General features: G+C 33.2%; 2 protein-coding genes across 3 annotated transcripts; both read right to left on the bottom strand.

Moving 5' to 3' along the window:
- Positions 1-1,666: 1,666 nt before the first annotated feature.
- LOC126726408 (protein REDUCED WALL ACETYLATION 1-like) lies at positions 1,667-15,068 on the bottom strand. 2 transcript variants are annotated; one of them, XM_050431673.1, is made up of 17 exons: positions 14,745-15,068; positions 14,591-14,652; positions 13,003-13,094; positions 9,687-9,824; positions 9,548-9,604; positions 9,399-9,471; positions 8,415-8,573; positions 7,658-7,807; positions 7,266-7,521; positions 5,933-6,048; positions 5,753-5,839; positions 5,547-5,635; positions 5,354-5,416; positions 5,183-5,239; positions 4,575-4,671; positions 4,334-4,492; positions 1,667-3,598 (listed from the first exon to the last, which is right to left on the bottom strand). In XM_050431673.1, exons 2-16 carry the CDS (start codon positions 14,621-14,623, stop codon positions 4,337-4,339), a joined length of 1,623 nt encoding a protein of 540 aa, XP_050287630.1. In that variant the 5' UTR covers positions 14,624-14,652; positions 14,745-15,068; the 3' UTR covers positions 1,667-3,598; positions 4,334-4,336. The 2 variants fall into 2 exon arrangements, with proteins under 2 accessions (XP_050287630.1, XP_050287629.1); XM_050431672.1 differs by lacking the exon at positions 1,667-3,598 and adding an exon at positions 3,674-4,139 and having other exon boundaries at positions 14,745-15,066.
- A 9,586-nt stretch (positions 15,069-24,654) lies between these two features.
- LOC126728403 (uncharacterized) lies at positions 24,655-25,542 on the bottom strand. Its single transcript, XM_050434228.1, has one exon. It carries the CDS (start codon positions 25,540-25,542, stop codon positions 24,655-24,657), a length of 888 nt encoding a protein of 295 aa, XP_050290185.1.
- Positions 25,543-26,453: the final 911 nt, after the last annotated feature.

The following is a 26,453-nucleotide window of genomic DNA, read 5'->3' as shown; positions in this document are numbered from 1 at the left end:
CGCAGTCCAATAAACAATTTTGTTGCTTTATGGTCACCGTTTCTTCTTATCATTTGACAAATATTGAAGGGAGAGCCAAGTGCATACAAATCATTGGAGCAAAGCTGTGAGGGTATATTTGAAAATATTATTTTTTTAATTATATTTTTTTGTTGATGTCAAATTCAGTTGCCATAACCCCACTAAATGTTTGTATGGCTATCAATTTCCTATAAAAATCAATATTAAGTTGTCCTATAAGGCTATAATGATTTTTAATTGTTTGTTTGTTGGTTGTTGTTTGTCCCATTAGGGGAATAACTTGTTAATTATCACCTTATGGGAAGTGATTAAAAGAGAGATGAAAAAGAAGAGATTTAATATAAACTAATTAATAACCTTCACTTCTTCATGTTCATGAGAGCATCAGTATTGGTGGTGCCAAAAATTTAATAATTTGGCGTTACAAAAAACTATTTTATTTATTTTACCATCTCATTTTACAAAACATCTATTATTAGTGATTTTATTTTAGCATTTAATAAAATAATATAAATAACACAATCTGCTACAATAAACAACAACCATCACTACCTACACCTTAAAATAATATATATTTTAATAAAATATTAGATTTGCTCCACTGATGCTGCTCACTTTGCTACATTTTGATGGTAAATTTATCATTTTAGCAAAATGCTTGCACCAATACAAATGCTCTGGGTAGTTATTTAACTAGATTTCATAAGGATCACATTGGTTAATTATTTGAAAAGGCTAGCTCAACCAATTTCTAAAGGGTTAATGAGAATATTCAGAAAAAAAAAAAAAAAAAAAAAAAAAAAACCTTTATCAGATAGCAATACCTGCTTTGTCTCTATTAACGTAGGAATAGTGCCATATCATATATATATATATATATATATATATATATATATATGCGTTGTCTGGAGGGTTCCACGTCAAGGTGGCTGTATGGATTTTCAGAGTATATTGGCTAGAGGGATATTATATCAGCTGCCAGTTACAGTTGCATCCAATCCTTTAGGGTTTTGAGTTTTGACAATTGCTGTAGAAACTCTGGTGCTGGAGTGGAACTTGATTATCGAAATATCATCAGCTGTTGTTCTTTCTTGTGCCTGTTTCTCTTAATCGACGAAGAGAATTTAGTTCTTAATTTCATGAATGTGCATGGTTTGTAAGTGGATTTATGTGCATAATGTGATCTCAAAGTGCAAATATACCCATGCGGACCATGCCTACATATAATACTACTAACAAAATAAAACCTATTACAGCTTTTTCATTCCCTAAATGTCACGCACAAAATTCCTATATGCTTTTTCTTTTTTCTTTACTTTTTTTTTGGGTTAGCATGTTGAAAACTTCAAAACTCTGTTAATAAGGCACGCAAAAGTATAATTTAATCATGTGATGAAAAAAAAAATCTAAAGACACAAAAAAATGTCTCAACATTTTCACATCTCTTATTTTCAGTTGAGGTAGCATTAACACCTAAGTTGTTATGAAAATGTTATGACAATTTGTTTTATTTATAGAACAACTCCGTGATGAATTAAAGAAATCAAGAAATGAAGGGAAATAAGAGTGGAAAGTATCATGAATCAGAGCTCTATTTACCCAAGGCACTTCCTCAGGAATAAAATTTCAGTGGTGAAATTGATAGTAAAAACGACTCTAATTGAACCAAAGAGAAGCCCTCAGTGATATACTAACATGTCCTCCCAAGTTGAGTAAAAAAATGCCATCAAAAAGAGAAGTAGAAGAAGCAGCATTGCTTGGAAACAAAACAAAACAAGAAGGCCAAAGAAGATTTGAGTCAAAGACAAAGTGCAGAATCTAGGCTCAAGCGACCCAGTTTGAGACTTTGAGGTTAGCTTGGCCTCATCATCAAGCCCTTTCCTCAAGGACAAACTGGATGATGTGTAAATTTTTACCTCATGTGTTTTAGCAATTATTTTCCTTACAACAATAGCCAAAAAGATAAAGACAACTCATTTCCTTTCAAAGTTATTTTTTTAACCCCTTGATTTAAGTTTCAGTTGACACTTCAACGGTTCAACGTTCAACGTTCAACGATCATTTCTTGAAATTAATGGTCACATCACTACTCACTCCACTGGTGTTAATAATGGCCCATATTGAACATAAATTAAGAGAACTGAGTTGTCACACTAACCATACATATTCAATGGTTTTAGGTCCAGCGATTAGGATCTAATAAGTGTGGATTAGGACCTATTTAGAATTTTGAACCACTTTGAGGGAGTGCTGCCTGTGGATCTTCAATTGGATGGGTCCCACAACTTCAGTAGGTATAAGAAATTTCTGAGTCAATCACGTGCTAAAAACTAGATGAGTTTTCCAAGTTGGTTGCTCATTTTAGACATTTTCATTTATAAAAAGATATAAATATTGCTGTATTTTGAGGATTGAGATTAGGTGCAATGCTTAGGGTATTACAATACTTAGAGAGTATTACACCTGATGCAATTCCTATGAATGGTTGAGATTGATAGTTGTAAAAAGCAACTTTCAATCTCAACCATTAATTCAAAAAATTTAAGAAAATAAAATTAAGAAATATAAAAAGTGAAATTTAAAAATGTGAAAAGTGAAAAAAATTTGTGAGGAGATGAATGAAGGGTATTGCATTGGATCCTAATCCGTTTTTTGACTACTTTGCTCCAACTTTTAGCAACCTATTTAGTGTTTGATAATATTGGCAACCTAGATGAGTTTTTCAAGCTGGGTGCGCCTTTTAGTCATTTTCACTTATAAAAAGACATAAATATTATCGTGTTTTGAGGATTGAGATTAGGTGCAATGCCTAGGGTATTACAATACCTAGAGTATTGCACCTGATGCAATTCCTATAAATGGTTGAGATTGATAGTTACAAAAAGCAACTTTCAATCTCAACCATTAATTCAAAAAAGTTAAGAAAAAAAATTAAGAAAGGTAAAAAGTGAAAGTTAGAAATGTGAAAAGTGAAAAAAATTTGTAAGAGAAGATGAATGAAAGGTATTGCACTGGATCCTAATCCATGTTTTGACTACTTTGCTACAACTTTTGGCAACCTATTTAAGGTTTGATAATATTGGCAACATTGATGAGTTTTCCAAACTGGTTGCTCCTTTTAGTCATTTTCATTTATAAAAAGAGTAAAAGACATAAATATTGCTTTGTTTTGAGGATTGAGATCAGGTGCAATACCTAGAGTATTGCACCTGATGCAATTCTTATGAATAGTTGAGATTGATAGTTGCAAAAAGCAACTTTTAATCTCAACCATTAATTTAAAAAAGTTAAGAAAAAAAATTAAGAAAGGTAAAAAGTGAAAGTTAAAAAGATAAAAAGTGAAAAAAATTTGTGAGAGGAGATGAATGAAGGGTATTGCACCGGATCCTAGTCCGTGTTTTGACTACTTTGCTACAACTTTTGGCAACCTATTTAGGGTTTGATAATATGCTCACGATACTAATAAGTAAACCAAAACCAAAAATGCTCACAAGCGGCACTAAAAGTGTGAAGCATCAAACTGCCATGCTTTTGGTCCCCAAGGAAAACAAACTTCCCAGCTTTCTTTAATTTCCTACTGGAATAAAAATCGAAAAATATGAAACTAACGTCACAAACTCAAAATAAATAAAAGGATCGTGTTGCATGAATATACGAAAGAATCGCTCACAATTAAATTTTCCAATTGAATACATACACCAAGTTCGTGAATCCTCCACTCATATAATGAGACAAATTGACAATGTTGCATTACTAATGAATATTGAATTTCTTTGATGCCAGACAATGAATCTATATCACAGGAACCTATATTTTCCTTTTAATGACTGAACAAAATGGAGAAATTTTGATATGTGACAATCTGCAATACTACAAAAAAATTTCTTTGGTGTCATGTGCTGCCCTCTGCCACACTCTCAATGCATGCCCAACTCTGATTTTCTACTGTGATGCAGCAATTAGGGCGACTTTCCTTGGCAATATTGGAACATTCGCTTTAAAAGCTAAATTTGCAAGCAACATATTCCAAATTCCCCTTATTTTACTCCCGCCTATATGTTTTGTGCATCCAACAAGAAATATCTATGTAACTCTTTTCAAGTCATGATTTGTCAGGCCTGTAATAGTAAATTGAATTGCTAATCATCATATACTGGTAAGTAAACACAAAAAAAAGGGCTCAAAGATCCCCTTTTTTTATCCTCTCTTAACATGTGTGTGCATATATAATATATTAGAATCAAAGCTCTTCATGAATCCAAACTATGAAAGTTCACTCTCAATAACAATTAAGTGGCAGAAAGGCACTTACCGGTTAATGAGGGATCTGAACGAGAATGAATGCGATGAAATACACACACACACAAATGGCTGCCCCAGCAACAAAATTAGAAAACAACCGTCGGTTGTCTTTTGTGGGTATAAAAACTGTCTTCAGTGTATTGGTTAATTCAAAAAGGCGATGAGATATCTGCATAAGCAAATTCAGAGAGCAACATGTTAGTACTGAGTGGCTTTCACAAAATCAGAGGGTAAAGAAGAAATATGCTTACTATGACATAAATGGCAGAAGTGAGCATGAAGTTAAGCATGGGATATTCTGGAATAAGAGAAAGGAGCCACTTAGGCTGTCCATTAGGCACATTTGATCTGCAGAAACATATATGGAAATTAGAAATGCACTTGAGTTAATTGTCAGCATAGTCTTCTCTTTTTGGGTGCTGTTTTTCTTATAGTCTCATACTTTCTTCTTATTTTTATCAATTTCTCTCTATACATTTGCATTTTATTAAACCTTTCAATATTATCTTTTTATGAACTGTAGGAGGAAGAGAAGGGACTACCTTTACTTTAACATTAACTTAGAAGATGGAAAAAAATTTCAGTGCTCTTTTAGAAATCTTATGAAAGCTTAAATACCTCATCCACCAAGTATAAAGATGGACATGCTTTTCACATCATGGTATCAATTCAATTCTAGGAAGGGTTACACAAGATTATGAACTCATATAAAGCAACAGAAGAGAAATAAAAATGAAAGCCACTATGCTTATGCATAAAGATGTGCTCAAACAAAACAAACATATTTTATAATGGCTATATAAAACATCACTAGGAAAATTAGGGAAAAATAAATGAAAATATGAATTAGTTTACACACCTCAACCAGATATGGAATTGTGAAATATAGGTCTCCAAAGTTATCTTGCCAAGCCACCTAATAATACCAAGTAGACAATTAAGAAATCTCAAAATATGGTAGCAGAATACACAGAGGTTGAGGGGGTGGTTAAAGGGCAGAATGGTTTCATGATAGAGATAGAAAACGTACGAAAGAAGAGCTAAAGAGACACTCCGAAACTGCTGAGTGAAATTCCGCAAGCAAATATAAACACTGAAATCATAAAGAAGGCGAAAATAAGATGCTGGAAAATGAAAAAGGAAATAACTGATTAAACATTTTGCATGTAATGCCATAATACGATTCCCAAATAAGACCAATAAAACAACTACTCAAGACGCACGTTATAGGAATCCATGATGTGTATGGATGGTATTTGTTGTATGTAACCTTGTCCAGCTTGTAAATACATTCATACCACAGATAACCAACCTGGAAAAAATTTAAATAAAGAAATAAAACCAATAAAGTAGAAAACTCAATAATAAATCATCAATAATCTATAAGAAGATAATAGAAACAACATGGTAACAAAATCAAGCAACTCACAAACACGGAAACTGCAACAATGCTTGCTTTGATTGAGACTCTCCTCTTGGTTTCACATTCCTCCAATCTCTCCATCCATTTCTCAACCTTAACATTAAAATATTTGAAAATTTTAGTAGTTGGCAGTTGGTGCAACAAGAAAGCAAGATCTACCATACATCCAAACTTTCAAGGGATTACATTGGGGTGGTAGTATGCATATATCATTCCAATGATCCAAATATAGCGATCAAGTCCAGATCTGAAATGCCACTCATGTAATCGAGGGAGATCTGGTTTTGCAGGATCGGTATACCCTGTCATAAAAAGTAACTGTTATGTATATGCATAAGCCAGTAAGTCCACTTGTATGAAAAGGTCATACCCAGTGCACAAAGTATACATGAATTAAGAATAAAAAAATCACCTTGAAAGTTGAGGGTGGTTATTTATCAGGATTTCATGTGGGGAACAAGGATAACGGAGAGTTTCTTATTTCTCATTCTTTGTTTGTGACTGACACATTCATTTATTGTAAGGTAAACTTGGAGGAGATTCTCTTTCTTTGGTGTATTCTTCTGTGTTTAGAGGCAAGTCTAAGGACCCAAGAAAATTTTGGGCATGAGTGAGATTGTCCATGTTGGACCAGTTCAGGATGTGGATAATTTAGCTTATCATTTTGGTTGTAAAGTGGGTGCCTCACCCATGACTTATTTGGGATGGCTGATTGGGTTGCCTTAGATTAAAAAATGGAAAAAAATATCATAAGGTAGTTTTTTCCCCCCTAGGACAGAAGCTCATGGTCAAATTCTGAAGGCAGATAATCTTTGTAGGCAAAACATAGTCATTGTTGATTGGTGTTGACAGAGAACTGAAATCTTTTCTTGCATTGTCCCTAGGGAGCTTTGTTTGTTGGCTTTTGCTTCATTTGGAGTAGCTTGGGTAATGTAATGCTGAACTCGGTACAGGATCTTTTAGCATGTCGGAGAGCTAGCACCAAGCAATCAATGTTTAGATGTGTGGAATGCTATTCCATTGTAATTGATCCAATGCATTTGGAGGGAGTGAAATGCTAAACTGTTTGATGGTCTTGTGGACTCCTAGCTTCACTTGAGACTTTTACTCTTTAGATCTTTGTTTGAATGGTTAAGGGATATTATGGATTTAACTTGTAATTCTTTTAGGGAGTTTTTAGCTTTTTATAATGTTACATCTTTGGTGGTGCTCTTGTATTCTCCGATGTAGGGCTTCACCCTCTTCCTTTTTATTAAAATTCTTTTGGGAAAAAATAAAGGAAAAAGAAACGGACCACAAAGTATGAGACCCGACACCAAAACACATCCCAACCTAAAGCCCCAAAAAATGTCATCTTTAAATTTTAGTACAATTGATTGCTGTCACATTTCTGCTAAGTTCACTTAGAGTTAAATCAAGCAAGCTTAATCACTGAGCTATGAAATGACTTGCTAACTCCCAGATCGATAATAAATGTAGCAGAGAATTAAAACCAAAAGACAGAAGATAGGTTACTAACCTAAAAGGAATGCTAGAGGACGCCAGAATATTTCAAAAAATCCCGGGATTTCCCATATCAAGATAACCACAAGAAAGCTTGCAAGAAACTTCACAGCCATCACTGATCTTATCTCATTATACTTGTTAAAAATCCCAAGGGCTCCATACACCATTACAGTGAAAAGCGTGTGCATAGGGCAGATATAGTACAACATATAGTCATTGTTCAGAACAATGCAGCAAAATGCCACAAAGAAATTTAACCGCCACATCATCTGTTTCATATCGTAAGGATTTAGAAGATCATAGATTAAAAATATATACAGAAAAAAAAGAAAAAGAAAGAAAGAAAGATAATAAGTCAAATAATAAATGATTATACATTTTATATTCAGTGAATTAAAAGGTTACCTGAGTAAAACGTGCAATGCTAAAATCCTTTCTAATATAATAATAGGAAAAGTTGCCAAATCCAGTCAAAAAAACATATGCAGCAATAAAGACGCGTATTGCATTGTATATCTCTGTTGCAGCAAAGTAATGGTACAGTAAAAATAGGACCTGCCAAAACATAAAAGAAAATTTAAATGCAGTCAATGACAACTTGTAAAGAAAATTCACTAACCCAGGTAAAAAAACTTAATAAAGCCAATTATATAAAAGATGAGTGTAACAATAAATTGATAAATGTAGCATACTGTGCACACAAGCAGTTTCAGATATTAAGTTAATATGTCAGATTCGATACATCAGAAAAGAATGTTTTTTGATTAGTGATATATTAGCAAAGAATGTTACAGTCTCAAATCTGTTATCATTCAATAATTAAAAACCAAAATCATATCAATCCATCAAATAGGTTCACGGTTTCTTTGCAGCATCTATTATCAAAATCATAATGCATGGCTAAAATTAACAAACGAGAAAGCATGTGAGCCAAATTTTAATAACATCTGGAACAAAATGAATGACAACTAAGGTAAATTAAGCTAGTTTGTCACCATATGAACACAAAGTAGTGCCAGAATACAATTATCCAAAATAAATAAAGCACGAAGTAGCAGGCATAAGTTTGAGAGAAGTTAAATGCATTACATATGTTTTCCCAAGTAAAAAGCTACAGCAATGCAACTAAGTACAAGTTATGAGCTTTAAAAAAAATACTTGCCTGCATCCATCCTTTCCACTCCTCAGTTTGATGCCGATTAAGGTAAAGTAGGGATTTTCCAGAGAATGCTGACATATCACTATGTTTTTTCAATGAAGTAAATGCTGAAACTATGATAAGCAGAATGTTGAGAAAGAGGAAAAGATCCCGATTGTAATTCTGCCCAAAAAAGCCACCAAAAATTGATCAAAATTGTCAATAATAAATTGCAGCCAATTGTGTTTATCAACATGTGAATTTAAAGCATGACTCTAACATCATCACCTGTTAGCTAGAAATAGACTGTTGGGAAAACAAGGTCATAAAAAAAATGCATCACATAGATTAGCATGGTTATTATTCTATTCTCTTGTACTAATAACTTAATAGAATAGTACATTTTGGCTACAAATAAACTGTAGCATAAAAATTTGAATTTCTAGCCCAGCTAAAATAATAAATAAAAGCAAAGAGTTTTAGGCTATCATCTTATGAGGCTTTCCACCAAGTGTTGAATAGAGAGAGTTCTTTATTATTGCCAATGACCTTATCTTCACCTTTTCTTATGAGAGAAGGCATTTTTTGAGCTAGAGCTCATTGGCATGTTAAAAAAGGGGGAACAAGGAAGGAAGAAAGAAAATTTTTATTTTCCTAACCTGAAAGAAGTTCATAGATTACAACTTAATCCTGTATCTTTATATAGATGAAGCTAGTCAGGCCCAATGGAAGGTACTCAAGTCCACATAAATAATAATAATAACAAAAATGATTTTACTTTATTTTTCTTTTTGGGGCAGGGGCATGAACAGATATAAGGCAACACTATCATGAGGAAGAAAAGAACAAGAGTCCAGAATTAAATAGAAAACAAGTGCCTCACTGCCTTGTGTGATAAGTATGCAACTATGCAACACAACATCTTAGGGAAGCATCTGAGTGCAAAGGCGTCAATTAACTATATATATGGGATTAAAGAAATATGTTCTATGAGCAGGAGAAATGCACCTTTGTAGATTCTCCCAGTAATTTTGTTCGATCACATATGTAGAAATAGACCAGAATTGCCCCCAACTCAGACCTACAGCATGCAGTTATGATATGAAGATAGAAAGAATGCTAAGTTTTGTATATTTATATATAAAATAATGACTTACATTGCTCTCAAAGTTGCCCTATTTTCTAGCAAGAAGGAGTCATCCATTGTCAGAAACCTAGAAACATGAGAAGCAGTAGGTAAGAACACCCAAAGATAATCAAAGCAGAACTCCAAAAGAATACATAATAGCAAGTTACCTAATTAGGTTCATTTTAATGGATATACTATGAAACTTTGCAGATGCTGATCTTGGGAGGCCTCCTTCCAGCAAAACAGCCCGATCATCTTCTTTGATTGTCTCCTTTCCCAATTCATCTAGATTAACATCTGAATGACTGCAACCCAGAAAGTATTTTGCATCAAGAAAAATTAGAATGAAAAGTCGTATATTATTTCTTCCTTCCATTTTTATAAGTAAAAATCTTCTCAATTTTGAATATATTCATTAAACAGAATCTTGGAGACTTAAGAGTATCAGAGCCCAAAAGGATGACCCATTTGATTTATAATCATATTACATATTTGGAAACTAAATAAATACTCCATCCTAAATAGTTTGTCCAATTTAAGAAATGATAAAGTTTGGCTACAAACTTGGTTGTAGTTTAAGGCTACAACTTTACTCAATATCTTTTTATTAAATGTGAATTTTAACAAATCCACCATTGATTTACATTTTCTTCTTATATCTTCCATATTTGAAAATTTTCTAGAAAATCAAAAATCAATAGCTATGTCATCAATCATTTAAATTGCAAGTTTTTGTAGTCTAAAATTATGCATAAAAAATAAGTTTAGGAATCTTATAGTAAATAATATCTAATTGGCACAAAATTTGATACGTGTGTTAAAAGCATAAAGAACATGCAATCCAATGATTAGATTTTCAACATATGTAGCAATGTTAATTTTTTAAAAGAAAGTTGTAGCCAAACTTTGTCTTTTAAGAAAACCAACTTTTTAAGAGAACATAATTTAATGCATTAGTAAAAAGTTACTAATTTCCAAAATTACTCTTTGTTATTTAAACTCAAATAAAGCAAATGGAAAAGAAGTATTGTCTTCTCAAATAAAGTACATGGTTAGCTAGAAAAGTTATAATAATTGTGTTTATAAACTTTTCAAAGTGGACAATATTTTGGTATGTCCTAAAATGGAAGGGTAGAAAAACAATGTCAGACAAAGGGATTATAATTTAAGAAACCGCTACATCACTTGGAGATCACATGTTCTTAAAACAATTTAAATGATAAAATTAGTAGAATCAATAGTTTCTAGTGTTTGATAGATATTAATGAAGTTCTAATAATAACAACTGCATGCTTACTATTATTAATTAATATAAAACTTCCTACAATAAAATCATTGGATCATAAAAATATTTGTGTAAACCAATTGCATAAAGTACATATAATCACAGTAAGAGCTTACTCTGATGGTCTTCGTTACCTAAAAGTATCATTTCATGAATTTCTTCTCTAATTCTTTCCTCTACTCCTCATTTTCTCATATTAAGTCTTTAAATGACAGAACTAACATAGAGTTTCATCATCTTCAAAATCATAGTCAATGTATGTGATTTTGTCCCCCTCTCCTCTTTGCTTCCATCAACTCACTCTCATATCCTATCTCTGTTTCCTCTCTTTCTCTTGTTTTTCTTCAGCATTATTATACTATATGCTCCTTCCTTAGGGATGGCAACAACACCACTTTTAACCCTCATAGGGCAGGTTAGGGAGCATGCATATGGGATTTGAGTATTTGGGTTTGTGTGTAGAGTGTAGACAATCATTAAAGGACTAGGTTTGGAATAAGTTTTGGAATCAAGAGGTAAGGCTCTGAATCCTACCCCCAAGTAGTTTTTCCTAATAAATACCCTATAAAAATAAGGTCATATCCAGTGCACAAAACTCTCACTTCTGCAGAGGTTTAAAAGAGATGATTGGTAAGTAGCCTTACCCACAATTTTTTTAAAGATGCCAATTCCTGGGAATGAATACCCTACCAATGGCCAAAAAATAGTAGTAATACTAATAAGTGACCCTCCCCACCTTTATATTCTTCAAATTATCTTTGACCACATAAAGTCCCAATACAGCCCCCATTTTCATCAAGTGTTGCCTCAGTCATAATTCCTCAATTGTTGTAGTCTGATGCTTTTTTTTTTTTTTTAACCATGTTCATTCTTTTTTTTCTTTTTTTGATAAGTAAAAGAGTAGAGATAAAAACCATGTTCATTCTCTCTCTCTCTCTCTCTCTCCCCCCAAGCCACTTCCCCTTCCTAAATCCTTTAATTCTTTTTTAGATTTCTTCAAGGATTATAGGAATAGAAAATAAGAATTTCAATATTTTTTTTCTCACAATGGCTTTGTCTCATCTGGATGCTGTGACTGAAAATGGTCCTTTTCTGTTTGGGTGCCACTAAACTCATGTTAAGGGAACAGAATAATGCAGGAAGGATTAGAACCAAGTCTCCCCAATTCTAAATAAGACAAGTTAGGGTATGGTTTTATCACTTCAAATTTCTTTTTCTTTTTTTGGATAAGTAAAACCATGTTTGAATACAGAAATTGATCTTGGTCATAAGCTAAAGTTTGCCTCAAACTTTTAAACAAAGTACACAAACTAAGCTTGAAGATATTAATAGCTAAACTAACTAAATCACATTCCTTACCAGATTAAAGGTTTTCTATAAAAATCACTTCAAATTTCTTTTCTATGTATAAGCAGACACTTATTTTCTATTTAATACTTTACGATGAAAATTCATAATTAAGATTAATATCAATGGCCGCCTAATGGTTTAATGGCATTCTATCCCCTTTGTGGAGTTGGTTCTAGGGTTTGATTCCTCCATCTGACATTAAGCCAAAGGAAATTTAACATCAAAAAAGTTTATCATATGGAATAACAAAATTTACTACCAAGCAGAGGGACTAATCACAATTATCTACCATATTATTTCTTCAGTAAACGGCTTGCCAGACAAAAACCGATACCTCAAAATAAGATGTTGGGCCTTTTGCTCACAATTTAGATCCATCAGACGCCTTTGCTCCACAGACCAAGAAACCTACCAAGCAAACTATTTCAACTCTCTCTCTCTCCTACAAACGCTCTTAAAAAGCAGAGGGCCATGAGATCCTATGTCAATTGACTCTTAAAGAGGCTCAAGGGGTTACATACAATTAAAAATATATTTTAAAAAAAATAAAATCTAGCTAACACTTCTGTCCTTAAAATATCTTAAAAAATTCATATATTGTTTCCACCATTTACGAGGAAAAAACTTAATATAGGCAAGCCCCACATTCTTGAATACCCATATAACAAAAGTTTAAAAAAGAATAAGCTCAGTAAATATTTATGGGCAAAATAAAGGAAGCAGATGCATATTAATTATTGGTTAAAAAACATAATATAAAAGCAAGTGTATTTCAAACAATAGCAGTAGAGATTAGAAAGCTCAATTCATCAAGTTTGTAGCTCTCCATGTTGACAAAAGAAACTTACACTTTAGAAGGATGTGAAGATTTCTTATATTCTAGAAACTCTGCATATATCCATGAGACGAAAATTGGGATAATTCCAAGTAAAAAGGACACCTGGGACATATATAGGGAAGCTTCATTTAGTATCAGGCAAATTAGTCGAAGGAAAAAAGAACTAAGCAGTAATGAGCAAACAGAACAAGAAAAGAAATGCAGAAGATGCAGCTCCATATTGATTGCCATTTAACTTGACATTGTACAAGAGAATATAGTTCCTCAATCAACTCCAACATATAATAATGAAAAAAATTCAAATCTTAATAGGTGTTATCTCAGGGAGAAAACTAAAAAAAAAAAAAAAACCAACAAAAAAACAAAACAAAACAGAAAGAATAAAAAAGGAGTATTGGTATATTCACCAAAGAAAAGAAAAATCCCGAGTTATGAAGCCCAAATTGAGTTGTCAATGATTTCACATATTAACATAAATTATACTAGTATCCAAAAAAAAAAAACCCGTTTGGTGCTCCAAAGTAGTTACAAAGGACTAGGACATTTTGATGTGATTTTGGTACAACACAGGGAGATCGCTATTTTAAATTGAAAAAATAAATGAAATAATTAAAAAAAAAAAGATTCCATCATATTTAGTGATACTTTTGGTAGTTGGTTCTAACAATCAAGTAAGACTAAGCTGATGAACTAATTTTTGTACACCAGAGGAGGGACATGGGGATATTATAAAAGAAAAGAAAAGAGAAGGAAAATTTTTGGACCAATTTAGTATACACCGTCTTATAATTTTTATTGAATTACATAATTTCCAATAATAAGACATGATAGTTATGTCATCCACTGTCTGTTAGATGCCAGTGCACAGCATGTTAGGCATTTGGGGTTGGTCAAAGGTGTCCAGGCAGGAAAAAAAAATTGTGCTATTGAGTACTTATGCTATCGAGTCCTCATATCAATGGGGAACATAAGTTTCTTCACCCACTTTAATTGAGGAGTGTAGTCAATTTGGGGGGAAGTAACTTGAGCCAGTAAGAAAGTTTTGATACATGAAATAAGTCATTTCAAATGATTTACACCCAACCTACAAGATCTGCATTTGATTTACACCCAACTAACCAAAAAAAAAGTTACTAAGTTAACAAGTACTCTATATGTGCTGGGAAAATAACAGAGAGTAATAACAGAATAATATGAACCATGAGAAATTCTAATCATAAATAGAAAGACCGAGATTCATGAATACTACTTCAGACTTTGCAGCAAATGCATTACTTAAAAAAATCCAATACACGAATCTACACAAAAAAACACTTAGCATATCTGGATAAACAACCAATACACACCTAATCCTATTCGCGAACTAACAAAAAAACCAACAACATATCATCTCCACACAACAGAAATACGCGTCATCGACATCAAATGAGAAATACAATCCTGATTAGATCAAGTGCTCACTCTCAAAATTTTCAAACAAACCACACAAAAGGAAATAGAATTCCAGGTTTTTGAATGAAATCACACAAGAAGCTACTACACAGATCTTTCAGCACAAAGTACATATTCACCATTCAATTGAATTCAGATAACCGTACCTGCCCCGGCGTAATTGGAGCCGAAACCGCCATTTTTCCGGTGGCGCAAAATCGGTTCTAAACTGCAGAAAAAAAAATTTTGAAAGAAAAAACTGTAAACCACAAAAAACGATGAATCAGAAAATTGGAATCGCAGATCGTGTAGAAAAAGTACCCGTGAGGCTTAGGCGTAGAAAAGAGAGCGTGTTGACTTTGATTAGCTCTCTAGAACATTGGGGCGTATGTAAGAAAAACGAGAGAGATATAGAGGGAGAGAGAGAGAGAGAGAGAAAATCTAAAAGCTAGAGATTAGAGAGAGAGAGAGAGAGAGATCTGAATAGAAGAAAAAGAAGAAGAAAGAAAGGCTTTTGCTTAAAGAATAGAGAAAATGTCGGAGGGTACGTCTCCCTCACACACTCTCTTTCTTTCTCTCTGCTCTGCGCTTGCTTAGCGGTTGTTGATTACATTTACATAGCTGTTGAGGTGGGTACGATTATGGTTGTGCTTTTGTTTTCTGTCATATCTATCGTAATGCTACCAAATTTTTACTCTATTGATTGACTCACTCAGTTTTGAGTTTAAATTTATTTATTTCCATTTTTGTTGGAGCAATTTAATACCAACAACTAACAATTTGCCACAATTTTTCTAAGTGTCATATTGTTATTGGCTATTATCACTTTCACATGAATCTCATCAATCATACGAGGAGTTGTGAAATATATACATACCCTTTATTTTTAAACTACTTTATGTTTTTTTTTTTTTTTTTTCAAAATATTTAACAAAATATTATTATTTTTTAAACTCGATAATAACAATGTTGAATTTTATGCATATTGTGTTGAGTTTCAAGTAGAACTTGGCATTAAAGTCAAGGAGGGATGGAGGGATGGCTGCATGAAAACAATTCGAAACACAGCTCACCAATATGGAGAGCTATTGAAGAAGTCAAGTCAATAATTGTAAAGGGTGCATGCTACCTAATAGGCGACGGAGTGTCTATTAATGTGTGGCAAGATCCTTGGGTACCTTGGATTGATGGGTTCCGTCCCAAACCCAAAACCCAAGATGACCCAAGAAACCCTCTAATGGTATCTCATCTCATGGATCAGGAGACTCGAACATGGAAAGCTAATCTCATTCAAAATATCTTTGATGTAGAGTCCTCAGAAGCCATCCCCTCTATCCCTATCTTTTTGAGGCCGAAACTAGATAAGCTCATTTGGGTCCGCAATCCAAAAGGAAATTTCACAGTTAAGTTAGCTTTTCGTACTGTTACAGAACAACACCTCCTTGCCATAAACTCCAATGTTGACTGGAAAAAGATATGGAGGATCAAGGCCCCCGAAAGAGTCAAGATGCTAGTTTGGAGAATCGGCGCAAACATACTCCCGACCAATGAGAATCTTCAATGAAGAATAGCCAATCTGGATGATTTGTGTCCACTGTGCCACCAAGAAATTGAATCCACTGTCCACCTTTTCCTCCAATGCTCAATAGCTAGAGCGTTGTGGTTTTCCTACTGTTTGGGGTTTTAAACCTGAAGACCATTCATGCTCTACTAGTGGAGATATCATGAAACTACTCATTGATCCACCACAAGCCCCATTCCCCCCCGATGAGAGTTGGATCATCACTCTAAACATGGCCTTTGTTCTTGACGAAATTTGGCAGGTAAGAAATCAGGTAGTACACCACAGCGGAGTCATAGATATTCATGCATCCATCAAGCTAATCCATCATAAGCTGGAAGAATACTCCTTGGTAAGGTCTTCCAATGTCCCTCCCCCCTCTAGCACTGTGGCCTCCCTTCTCAAATGGAATCCACCCCCCTCGGTTGGATTAAACTCAACACTGATGCAGCCATAGGTAAACATAGCAATGCAATTGCCGTTGTAGCAAGAGACCACAAAGGTGAAGTATTGAAGGTGTGGGCAAGATCTACTCCTACATGCTCCCCCCTCAGAGTTGAAGCATCCGCCATTCTCTGGGCTATCCAGCTTGCTAAAGTTGAAAAATGGCCACACATAGTCATTGAGGGAGACACCAAAAATTGCTTTGATCCTTTATCCTCCTCGCCAACTGCTCCGGATTGGACTATTAGTAATACTGTCAGTAGCATCCTTAGTCTTAGAGAGTTTTTTCTTAATTGTATTTTCAATTGCGTCAAGAGAGAGTGTAATTCAGCTGCTCACGCTACTGCTAAGCTCTCCCTTTCATCTTCTAGGTCCTTTTGTTTCAATAAACTCAGTCTTCCAGATGTCTTAAGGACAATTTGTGAGGTTGACTGTAGTGCCCTCACTTCTTTTTGATTTATATGTATTGAAGTTTATCAAAAAAAAAAAAAAAAAAAAAAAAAACTTGGCATTAACAATATTGAGTTTTAAAACAGGAGTATTTTGTAGATACTTTAAAAATATGACTATTTAGCCATTTTACCTTGGAAAATGTGGGGCTGGAGAATTTGTGGTCCCGGCCCACTTTACATTAGGGCCCAAGACCCAAGCCGAGGAGACCTATTGCCGAGGAAGCATAATGAAAGCCCCAAAAAGGCCCAAGGATGTGGCCGAGAACGATCTCACGCTCAGCATCCCATAGGACACCTAAAGAAAAAGGACGAGCTCAGTGCAGGGGCAGGACAAGTGAAAAAACTGCCAATGTTGTGATAAAGAACTCTGCGTCTGACAGGTCTATGCTCTTGACCATGCTATTCAACCTTTACGTCTATTTCCCAACCACTCTAGGTATGGGCTGATAGGACAAGTCTCCATCCCAGAAAGTGAAACTTACACGTGAACATTAAAATGAAAGTAACTACTAGTATAAAAGGGAAGAAGAACCAAGGGGGAAAAGAGAGATCCTAAGAGAGGGAGAAGGAGAAGAGCACTAAGCTCCTCGGACGAGGTCAGAGGACAAAAACCCCATAGGTCGCACTGAAGGAAGGTTTTGCCAGTCACGCCAGGTCCACCCTCATATGAACTTCCATAAAAACCATGACTAGACCGCTGTCCAGTGACCAAGGTCAAACCTTTCAAGCCCACATTCTACAAATTGTATTGTTCGGGTCCTTTAGGTACGAGCCCAATGTCATTTTTGGGTCGTTAATAATCGTGTCCTTACAGAAAAAATTATGTTTTATTTTTTTTTTTAAATTTTTTTTAGTACTAGATTCTTTTTTTTTTTGTTTTGTTTTGTTTTTGTTTTTGTTTATTACTGTTAGGTGTGTTATGATTGGGGAATTGGGTTTGAGCTTTAAGTCGTACTTGCTTGTTTGACCTTTTCCAATGTTATAAAAATTGAATGAGCAAAACGTATCTTAATAAAGACTTCATTCATGGATTAGGTGATGATGTTATATAAAATTGGTTATGCTTTTTTTTTTTTTTTTTTGGAGGAAAAATTGGTTATGCTTTAATCATTGTGAGTTTAAACATCAATTTTGGTACTCTTGTTGAGTCTTGTCTTTGTTTAGCTTCTGACCAAAGAAAACATGAAAGCACCTGGTTTATTTTTTAATATTTATCAAATCAAAGGACTCAATGGGAAAATGGCTGGATGGTATTTTGAGTTTGCCATTTATTTTCCCAGCATATCGTGTTTCCATAATTGAAAATATCAAAATATGTCAAGGGCACACCCAAGCTCATAACATGTTTATAAGTGTCACTTTGTGGTTGGTATTTTTTTTTTTTTTCATTAAGTTTTTGTGGTAATCGCCACAAAAGAGACCAATTTATACGTATCCCGCAATCAGTTATGACCATTATCCTGAGATGATCTCAATAATGATTTCTATTGCTAATAACATTTTACTATGTCCTACCCTTCAGCCAAAAAATAAAAAATATATACGTCACAACCAAAATAAATAATTTTTTAGGATCTAAATAATAAAATTGGCTCAAATCAGCTTCCAATTATAATTTTTGTTAGGTGTTGATTTCTTTTTCTCCTTGTGATGTAGTAGAAAGAAATACTTGGCCCCGTTTACTTCAACAAAAAAATGTTCATAAAAACATAATTTTTTTTTTTTTTACTGATTCACATAATCCACCCTCCCAAAACTTTTTGTGCCATTTTGACTTGAACGGAAGATGATTCATATTTCATGTAAGAGTAGTAGTGACAGAGATCATGTTAATGGCAATGATGAAGCTTGTGTGTGATGTTGACAATGGGATTAGCGACGTTGATTTGGCGGTTGTAATGAGCATTGCTAGTGGTGGAAGTATAGCGATCATGACGGTTGTAGTAGTGGTAGTGTGGTGGCGATGAAGGGAGTGGTGAAAGTGATGGCAACAATGGTAGTTCTGAAGATGGTAATGGTGGTGGTGTCGATGTAATTAATGGACCCATAAACCATGAAACACATCAAACACTGAAAAATACAGGAGAGAAAAATTGCCCCAAACAAACCATGTATAAAGCTTAGCTAGAAAGAATAGATGATCTCAATATTCTACCTTTATTGTTTTATATTCTTTTATTATAAATGGGCCTACAAATATTTTCTGAATTGATAATACCAAAGTTATTATAAATTTTACTACAAAGACTTACTAGCTAATGACACAATGAATGTCATTAGGAGGGCTGGAACCATAAATTTATCTCAAGAGGGTGGGGTTAAAGTGTGATAATTTTTTTCCCACCATTTTTGAATGAAAATTATAAAAGATTTAATACTAAATTATTACTATAAGGATTGAATTTGGATTGGACCCAATATAGGATTGGGTTTTAGCCCAATAAGCCCGAACAATGAATTTGTAGAGCGTTGGTAAAAAAACTAGTTCTATTTAGTAAGAAAGACAATAAGCGTTGTTTATTTAAGAAAATCAAACACAAGTGAAATGAGAAAATTTGTCCTCGGCACAGTCCGAGGAGCTATATTATAATATCCAGTTGATGATCAATGTTACAAGAGTTCAAAAGATTATTACAAAGTTTCCTTGATTTCTCTATATCCTTTCTTTAGGCCACCTCTCCATGCTATATACTATAATTTTGATATCATCCCTACCATACACGTGTAGGTTAGTTTTTAGGAACCCCTTCTTGTCCCATCCAACACCTTCCAAAACCTTCAACTAGCAGCTGTAAGGCTGCTTAACCACTATTCAGGTATCATCTCCACATTAATGCGGCCAAAGAGTTAGCTGGGATGCATTTAATGTGGAGGTAGTAGCTTTTGAAGATATTTGTTGCCTCCCTTTACACCTCCCTTATCCAATGTCCGACTTCTAATCGTGATGCAACCTTAAAGGATGTCTAAGATAATAAGACATTCTTACTGATCTCGGTTCTCTGTTTATGAGATGATTTTTCTCCTCGGACATATTTTGGACTATCATATATAATCTTTATTTTTTTTTCTTACTTATTTGACCATCCTCAGATTAGTTAATATCCTCGGATTGGGCCATAGGCCCAATTCGTACAGTTTTTAATAGTACATTCTGGTTAACTGGCCCCCACAATTACATTAAATATACTACTACCATCTATTTTCGTTAATATAATTGTTTTTTAATACATTTAAACTTAATGAAATTTATATTAAAAATATTAGCAAAGCTTGATATTTATTTACTTAAAAATAAATATTATTGTCTATATGTTTATGAACATGTTTAGGGTTTATCTGTCTATAAATATGTTTAAGGGTTTTTTTTTTTTGTGTGAAAAATATTGGAATTATCTGATGAATATAAAAAGATATTGACAATTTGTGATTATATTTCCAAGGCTTTTAGAAAGGGTGCCCTGTATTAGATATCGACAATAATAAATGATAGTATCATTTATCTACTTATCACATTATTAGGAGAGATATAAAATGCTCCGAATTAATATGTTGTATAATATTAACTTGGTTGGAAAATAATAGTTTTCTTTTACTAGGAAGGAATTAATTGATTTGATTATTTGATTGAGAGATGATAGTATGAGATATAACATGAATGATAAATTTCTATAGAAGTTAAATTTATAGCAGTTATTTATGTAACAAGGATTCATTTACCAAGATATAGCAAATAACATAATTTATACCTATGATTTATTTTTGGGGAGTGTGAGAGCAAATTGTATTGCCCTCTCTTGCATACTCCAATTGACCCCAATGGCATACGCCAATTATTGTTGGTCCTATACTGGAATATATGCTAAACCACAGTAACAGAAAAGGTTGAAGGATATTATAACAGAAAAATAAAATAAAATAAAATGGATTGCAAAGTATTTTCAAATAAAAATTGCAAAAACAATGTATTAAATTATTGTATATCTTCTAACCCCATAGAAATAGTTTATTACATCGAGAGTTAGATATAATTAAAGGACAAAAAGTGTATATAACAAGAGAATGTTAATTTTTTAAAAATAATTTTTGTCATGGAAAAGATTTTGATCATTGTTATGTTTGCAATCTTGTTATGTACTTATATTTAAATATATGTTCAAAATAATATTAAAAAGAATTGTATTCTAATTTGAAAGAAGTTTTACAATATTGGAGGCATATTAGAGATCAAAGACAATTTTTTTATTTTAATATTTGTACTCGTTACTGTTGCATATATGTGCGAAAATATTTTTAAAATATTCTTTGAAGTGAGAAAATTCCTATTTTAGCTCTAATTTTTTTTTTCTCTTAACTCTACTTATAATTTTGGATCTACCATATGAGTGGAGTTTGAATCAAATTTGTATGCAAATAGAGTTTACACATGAATTAAATATTGTTGCTTATATATTTATGAACATGTTTAGGATTTATATGTTTGATTGAAAAAATGTTTAGTCATGAAATTTTATTTCGAGTCACGAAGTTTATGGATGTCAACTAAAATGAGAAAAAAACTTTAATCTATAAAAAAAACCTAAAATGAGGAAGTTATGAATAAACATTGAATAAATAATGAAATGGTCTACACATTAATGGCTGTCAAACAGATAGATTCAATTCATGTAAAGATTTTTCCCATGTTTAAGATTGAAAAGAAGTTTGGACTTGAAAGGATGATCGAGAACCTTTAATCTTAACAAAGGCTACTAATTTGATGATTTTTTTTTTTTTTTTGGCTAAAAAAAAAAAAACTGAATCAGTAAATTAAGACTTTGTCAGACCATTTTCGTTAAAATATACGCACGAGTAACATTATCATTGAAACTAAAATTCTTAAACACCAGTTGATTGAGTTACTTGGGCAATTGGACATTGATCAATCATGTCGATGACTCAATATTTACGAGTATATTCTTAAAAAGTTTAAGGCTAAATAATAAAATATATATATATATATATATAACCTTTCACTTTACCAAAAATTCATTTCATAGACCCAAAACAACATAGTTTTTATTTTTAGTTTATTAATTAAAAATATGAAAATTAAAAAATAAATTAAAAAAAAAACCACTTTTGTTTTAGTTAATTTGTTTAGTCTGCTTATCATTTTTTTTTTCGAAAAAAAAACCACACAAATCTCTAAACCAATGACAATAGATTATTTGGGGAAAAAAAATCTTACCTCTTCCTCTTAAATTCATTTTCTTTCAAACTCATATGACGAAAAGCCGTAGAATTAAAGAAAAACTCATTTTCATTTTCTTTTCCTACACGCTTTCTCACGAACCAAACAGCTTGGCAAGTGAACATTTTTCTTCTTCTTAATCTTGTTATTGCGAACAGCAGGACGGGTAACTTTATAAGCCACCGTCAATGCTGGTGGTGGCGAATTGGTGTAAATAATACTTGGACAAACAAACACCCATATGCTAAAAATTTCTTGGCCACAAAATACCCAGCTTGAAAACAGAGATTTTCTTTTTATATTATTATTATTTTTTTTAATAATCAAACTGAGTGAAGTTCCTCCAAAAAAAAAAAAAAAAAAAAAAACTGAGTGAAAAACGAGCACAATATTACCTCAAACAAACAAACCAGCAAAAAAAGAAAAGAGTGTACATTTTCTCAAGAAGAAAAAGCGACCATACATGAAACATCTAAGTATGAAAATCAATCACGTACATAGAAACAAAAAACCAAAAGCCAAAGTCAAATACAGATGCTTACATATTAACTAAATCTTTTTTTGATGGCAGAGAATCAACTAATTATCCCCTATTGACATCCCCAGCTTAATTGAGTTTTATTTGCAAGTAGAAAATTAATTTTATTTCTTTCAGAAAAATTATTATTTTTAATTAAATTTCATATTATTTTAATTGAAGAAACTAAAACAAATCAAAACTATGTGGTTTTGGTAGTTATTACCAGTGCAATTCTAACGGATACTAATGGAAGTTCATAAATAAATAAGTTGATACTTAAATTACTAAATTGAATTTTAAGTAAAGTTAAAGAGTACGATTTATAATTTTGGAAAAAAAAAAAAAAAGGTCTGACTCCGTGAGTAGTTTGAAAAAGTACAGAGTAGTATCTTAGAGCTTAAACTTGCAAGAAAAAGTATGAATGAGGCAACCACTTACTATAAATTTTCTTTTGTTAATTTTAGGAGTACAATTTGGTTATGATAGCTTGACATCGTAACAGAAGGCACAAATGACAAAACTACAAATTAGCCTTGAGAATATAGAAAACAACGTATACCTTTCAAAATTTTGCAAATTTCACTGCACGAATTCCTTGAGATTCATTCATGATTTCTAAACAGACATTTTCGGAGATTGTGTTAAGCAGAACATAGGATTGATAGTTTTAGTTTGTACTGCTTGTGAGCTGTTTACAAGATCTAGAAACAAGAAGTGCATGGTAATCCCATTAGGATGTGAATTACCAACACAACAATAGAGAGAGAAAATCTAATTTACAAAATGAATGAGTCCTATTATTTATTGCAAATTGGTGAAGCAATACCATCCACCAAGTGGGGGTTATTGCATTAGTTCCTTTTTGATACTATTCATAAGTTTTATTACATTTTTTGGTACTATTCATGGGTTCCATCGTAATATTCAGTTAGTTTTTAATTTTTTTTTTTTTTTTTTTTACATTTTTAGCAAAAAGTATTTAATTTTAGCTAAATAAGTCGCTCCCAAATGGATTAGTTTTAATTAACTTTTTAATTACTCAGGAAAAAATAAATAAATATTTTTGTTTTTCTTCACCTTGATAAATAAAATTTTCTATTCAAAACTCCCCTTTCTATCTTTTCAGTAAAAAGAAAAAAAAAACCTCCCCTTAGGGTATGGCAAATAATTGTAAATATTGGCTCTGCATATGTACTACAAAAAAATGTATTTTGGTGAGAAAAAATTTTGTCACCAAAAGGTAATGTATAGCAATGAAACATCTCAATCCCACGATCTTTTTGCTTTTACATTATCATTTTCTAAAAAATGAAATATTTTTCAAAAAGTGTTTTCTAGAAATACTATTTTATTTTCTTACGTTTGATAGCAATCTTAAAATAAATTGAAAAACTATATCTTAACTTTCCTTATTTAGTTTCACATGAGATTAGAGTTTTTTTTTTTTTTTTTTCCTAGAAAATTTTAATGGAAAACAACTCTATCTTATGCCAAACTAAGTAATGAAAGATAAAAGGTAGTTTTCATTTAATCCTTTTTTTTTTTTTTTTGGGTAATACTACCAAACACAAGAAAATGCGGAAGCTATGTTGACATAAAGTTTTCTATTGAAACAAACACTAAAATATAGCTTATTTTCAACTAAAAGTTAGATTGTTTACCCAAAAAAAAAAAATAATAATAAGATAAAGCAAAAATGGCAAGCCTTGGAGGCCTCTAAACTTTAGACCATCGTATGGGTCTCCTGCATGATCCAAAAAACAAAATAATAAGATAATGATGTTGCAAAATAACTAATGTCATCATTTTTTGAGCATATCATTATTTACAATTATCCAAAAATTCTTTCATGAATTTTTTTTTTTTTTTTTTGAAAGAAAAATCTGCATTCAATTAACCAATAATGTTTGCATCATGATACAAAGCTTCCCTAGCTAAGGAGGTAAATCTTCCTCCCAATGCATATCATCTATTATATTTTTTGCATATTGAGCTAACACATGAGCCACTTTGTTTCCTCCCCTTCATGTAAACTCCACATTCACCCAATACAGTCCTCTTAGCATCTGCTGGATGTCACCTACCACATTACCCATCAACGACTCATCTTTATTCGGAGAAGAAATAGCTTGCATGACTGAACTATTATCACCTTCAACAATGAATTCAGAAAAACCAACATCCGTGGCAAATTCAATTGCCTTTCGACATGCAAGGAACTCCGCTTCTTCACTGCAAAAAACCGGTGGACCCTTGGCTAACATTGCAGCCATAACTTCCCCTTTGTCATTTCTAACCACTGCTCCAAACCTGGTCCTATCCAAACCAAAGAACACAGCGACATCGAAATTTAATTTATAAACCGAAGATGGAAGAGGCTTCCATGAATCCCGACTTGGCTGCTGCACCTGGTCTACATCGAACTGATTCTGTATAGCCTGATAGTCCTCTAAATATTCCATTGCTCTTTTGTTTAGCCAACCTGGATCATGAAATCTCCCACCGTGTATCACTCTATTCCACTGAGTCCAGATCAGCCATGCCTGAACTACCATCAACTCTAAATCTTCCCATGCCAATTGCTCCATTAAATACTCCATCAGCTGGAACATATCAAGCAGCCCATGTTTTCCTCTCTGCAGCAATTTCAAGCTACCTGCCCACACATCCTGATCAGCATCACAATCCCAAAGCACATGCACAGTTGTCTCTGGAAACCTGGTACAAATCGGACAAGCAGCATCAGCGATAATCCTTCGGTTAACAAGATTCATCTTCGTTGGTAGAATATCATTGCAAGCTCTCCAGGCAAACACCTTCACTTTGTTTGGGATTTTAAGTTTCCATAGAGCAGCCCAAATCCTCTTCCCAGCACAACCACCAGAGCTCTTGGCCACATTCTCTCTTCGCATCAGCTCCCTAGAAACCTTCTAAGCAGACTTGACAGTGAACAATCCCTTCTTATTAGGCAGCCAGAGTATAGAATCATCCACATACCGTCTACTTAAAGGAATTCTACATATGGCTTCAGCATCTTCCTTATCAAACATCTCCATAATCCAATCAGTCCACAAATGTAGCTCTTGGTTTATTAGGTCTGAAACCAAAGCATCCCTGACATCCTCCTTGGCCGAATGAATAATAGACTTTGTAGGATAATTAGGAATCCATTTATCCCCCAAAACCCAGATTGAATGCCCACTTCCAACCCTCCAACAACAACCCGATTTTAAAGTAGGCATGGCCACCATAATACTCTTCCATACACATGAACAATTAGGGGACACCTTGGACTCAAGAAAATGAGTTCTTGGAAAATACCTTGCTTTCAAGCACTTGTACACTAATGAATTAGTATCATGCAGCAACCTCTACCCTTGCTTAGCCAACATAGCTAAATTAAAAGCCCTTAGATCCCGAAAACCCATTCCACCATCTTTCTTCAAGAGCATCAACCTTTCCCAACTTTTCTAGTGAATTTTCCTTGCATTCCCAACCCGACCCCACCAAAACTTAGTACACATCACACCAAGTTCATCACAAAGTTTCATAGGGAGTTGAAATATACTCATGTTATAGGTGGGAATAGACTGAGCCACCACTTTAATAAGCACCTCTTTACCCGCCTTAGATAACATCATACCCTTCAAGCCCTACAACTTTTTCCAGATTCTATCCTTCAAGTACGAGAAGGTATGGTATCTAGTTTGGCCTATCAAAGTTGGCAGCCCCAGATATGAATCAAATCTACTCACCTCCTACACCCCCAATATTCTCTGTATATCTTGCTTCTGATCAGCAAATGTGTTGCTACTAAAATAGA

Source organism: Quercus robur, chromosome 5, assembly GCF_932294415.1.
Source record: "Quercus robur chromosome 5, dhQueRobu3.1, whole genome shotgun sequence".
In the NCBI taxonomy this organism is placed as follows: Eukaryota; Viridiplantae; Streptophyta; class Magnoliopsida; order Fagales; family Fagaceae; genus Quercus; species Quercus robur.
The sequence above is the reverse complement of the archived record's forward strand: the minus strand, read 5'-3'. Positions and strand labels throughout refer to the sequence as shown.

What these genes read in the sequence shown, in the direction of transcription:
- LOC126728403 (XM_050434228.1), bottom strand. Translation starts at nt 25,542, where the DNA reads ATGCGAAGAGAGAATGTGGCCAAGAGCTCTGGTGGTTGTGCTGGGAAG.
- LOC126726408 (XM_050431673.1), bottom strand. Translation starts at nt 14,623, where the DNA reads ATGGCGGTTTCGGCTCCAATTACGCCGGGGCAG. An exon ending in GCATTGCACGTTTTACTCAG is followed by an intron (nt 7,522 to 7,657) that starts GTAACCTTTTAA and finishes GATATGAAACAG; the next exon opens with ATGATGTGGCGGTTAAATTT. An exon ending in ATGCATACTACCACCCCAAT is followed by an intron (nt 5,840 to 5,932) that starts GTAATCCCTTGA and finishes TTTAATGTTAAG; the next exon opens with GTTGAGAAATGGATGGAGAG.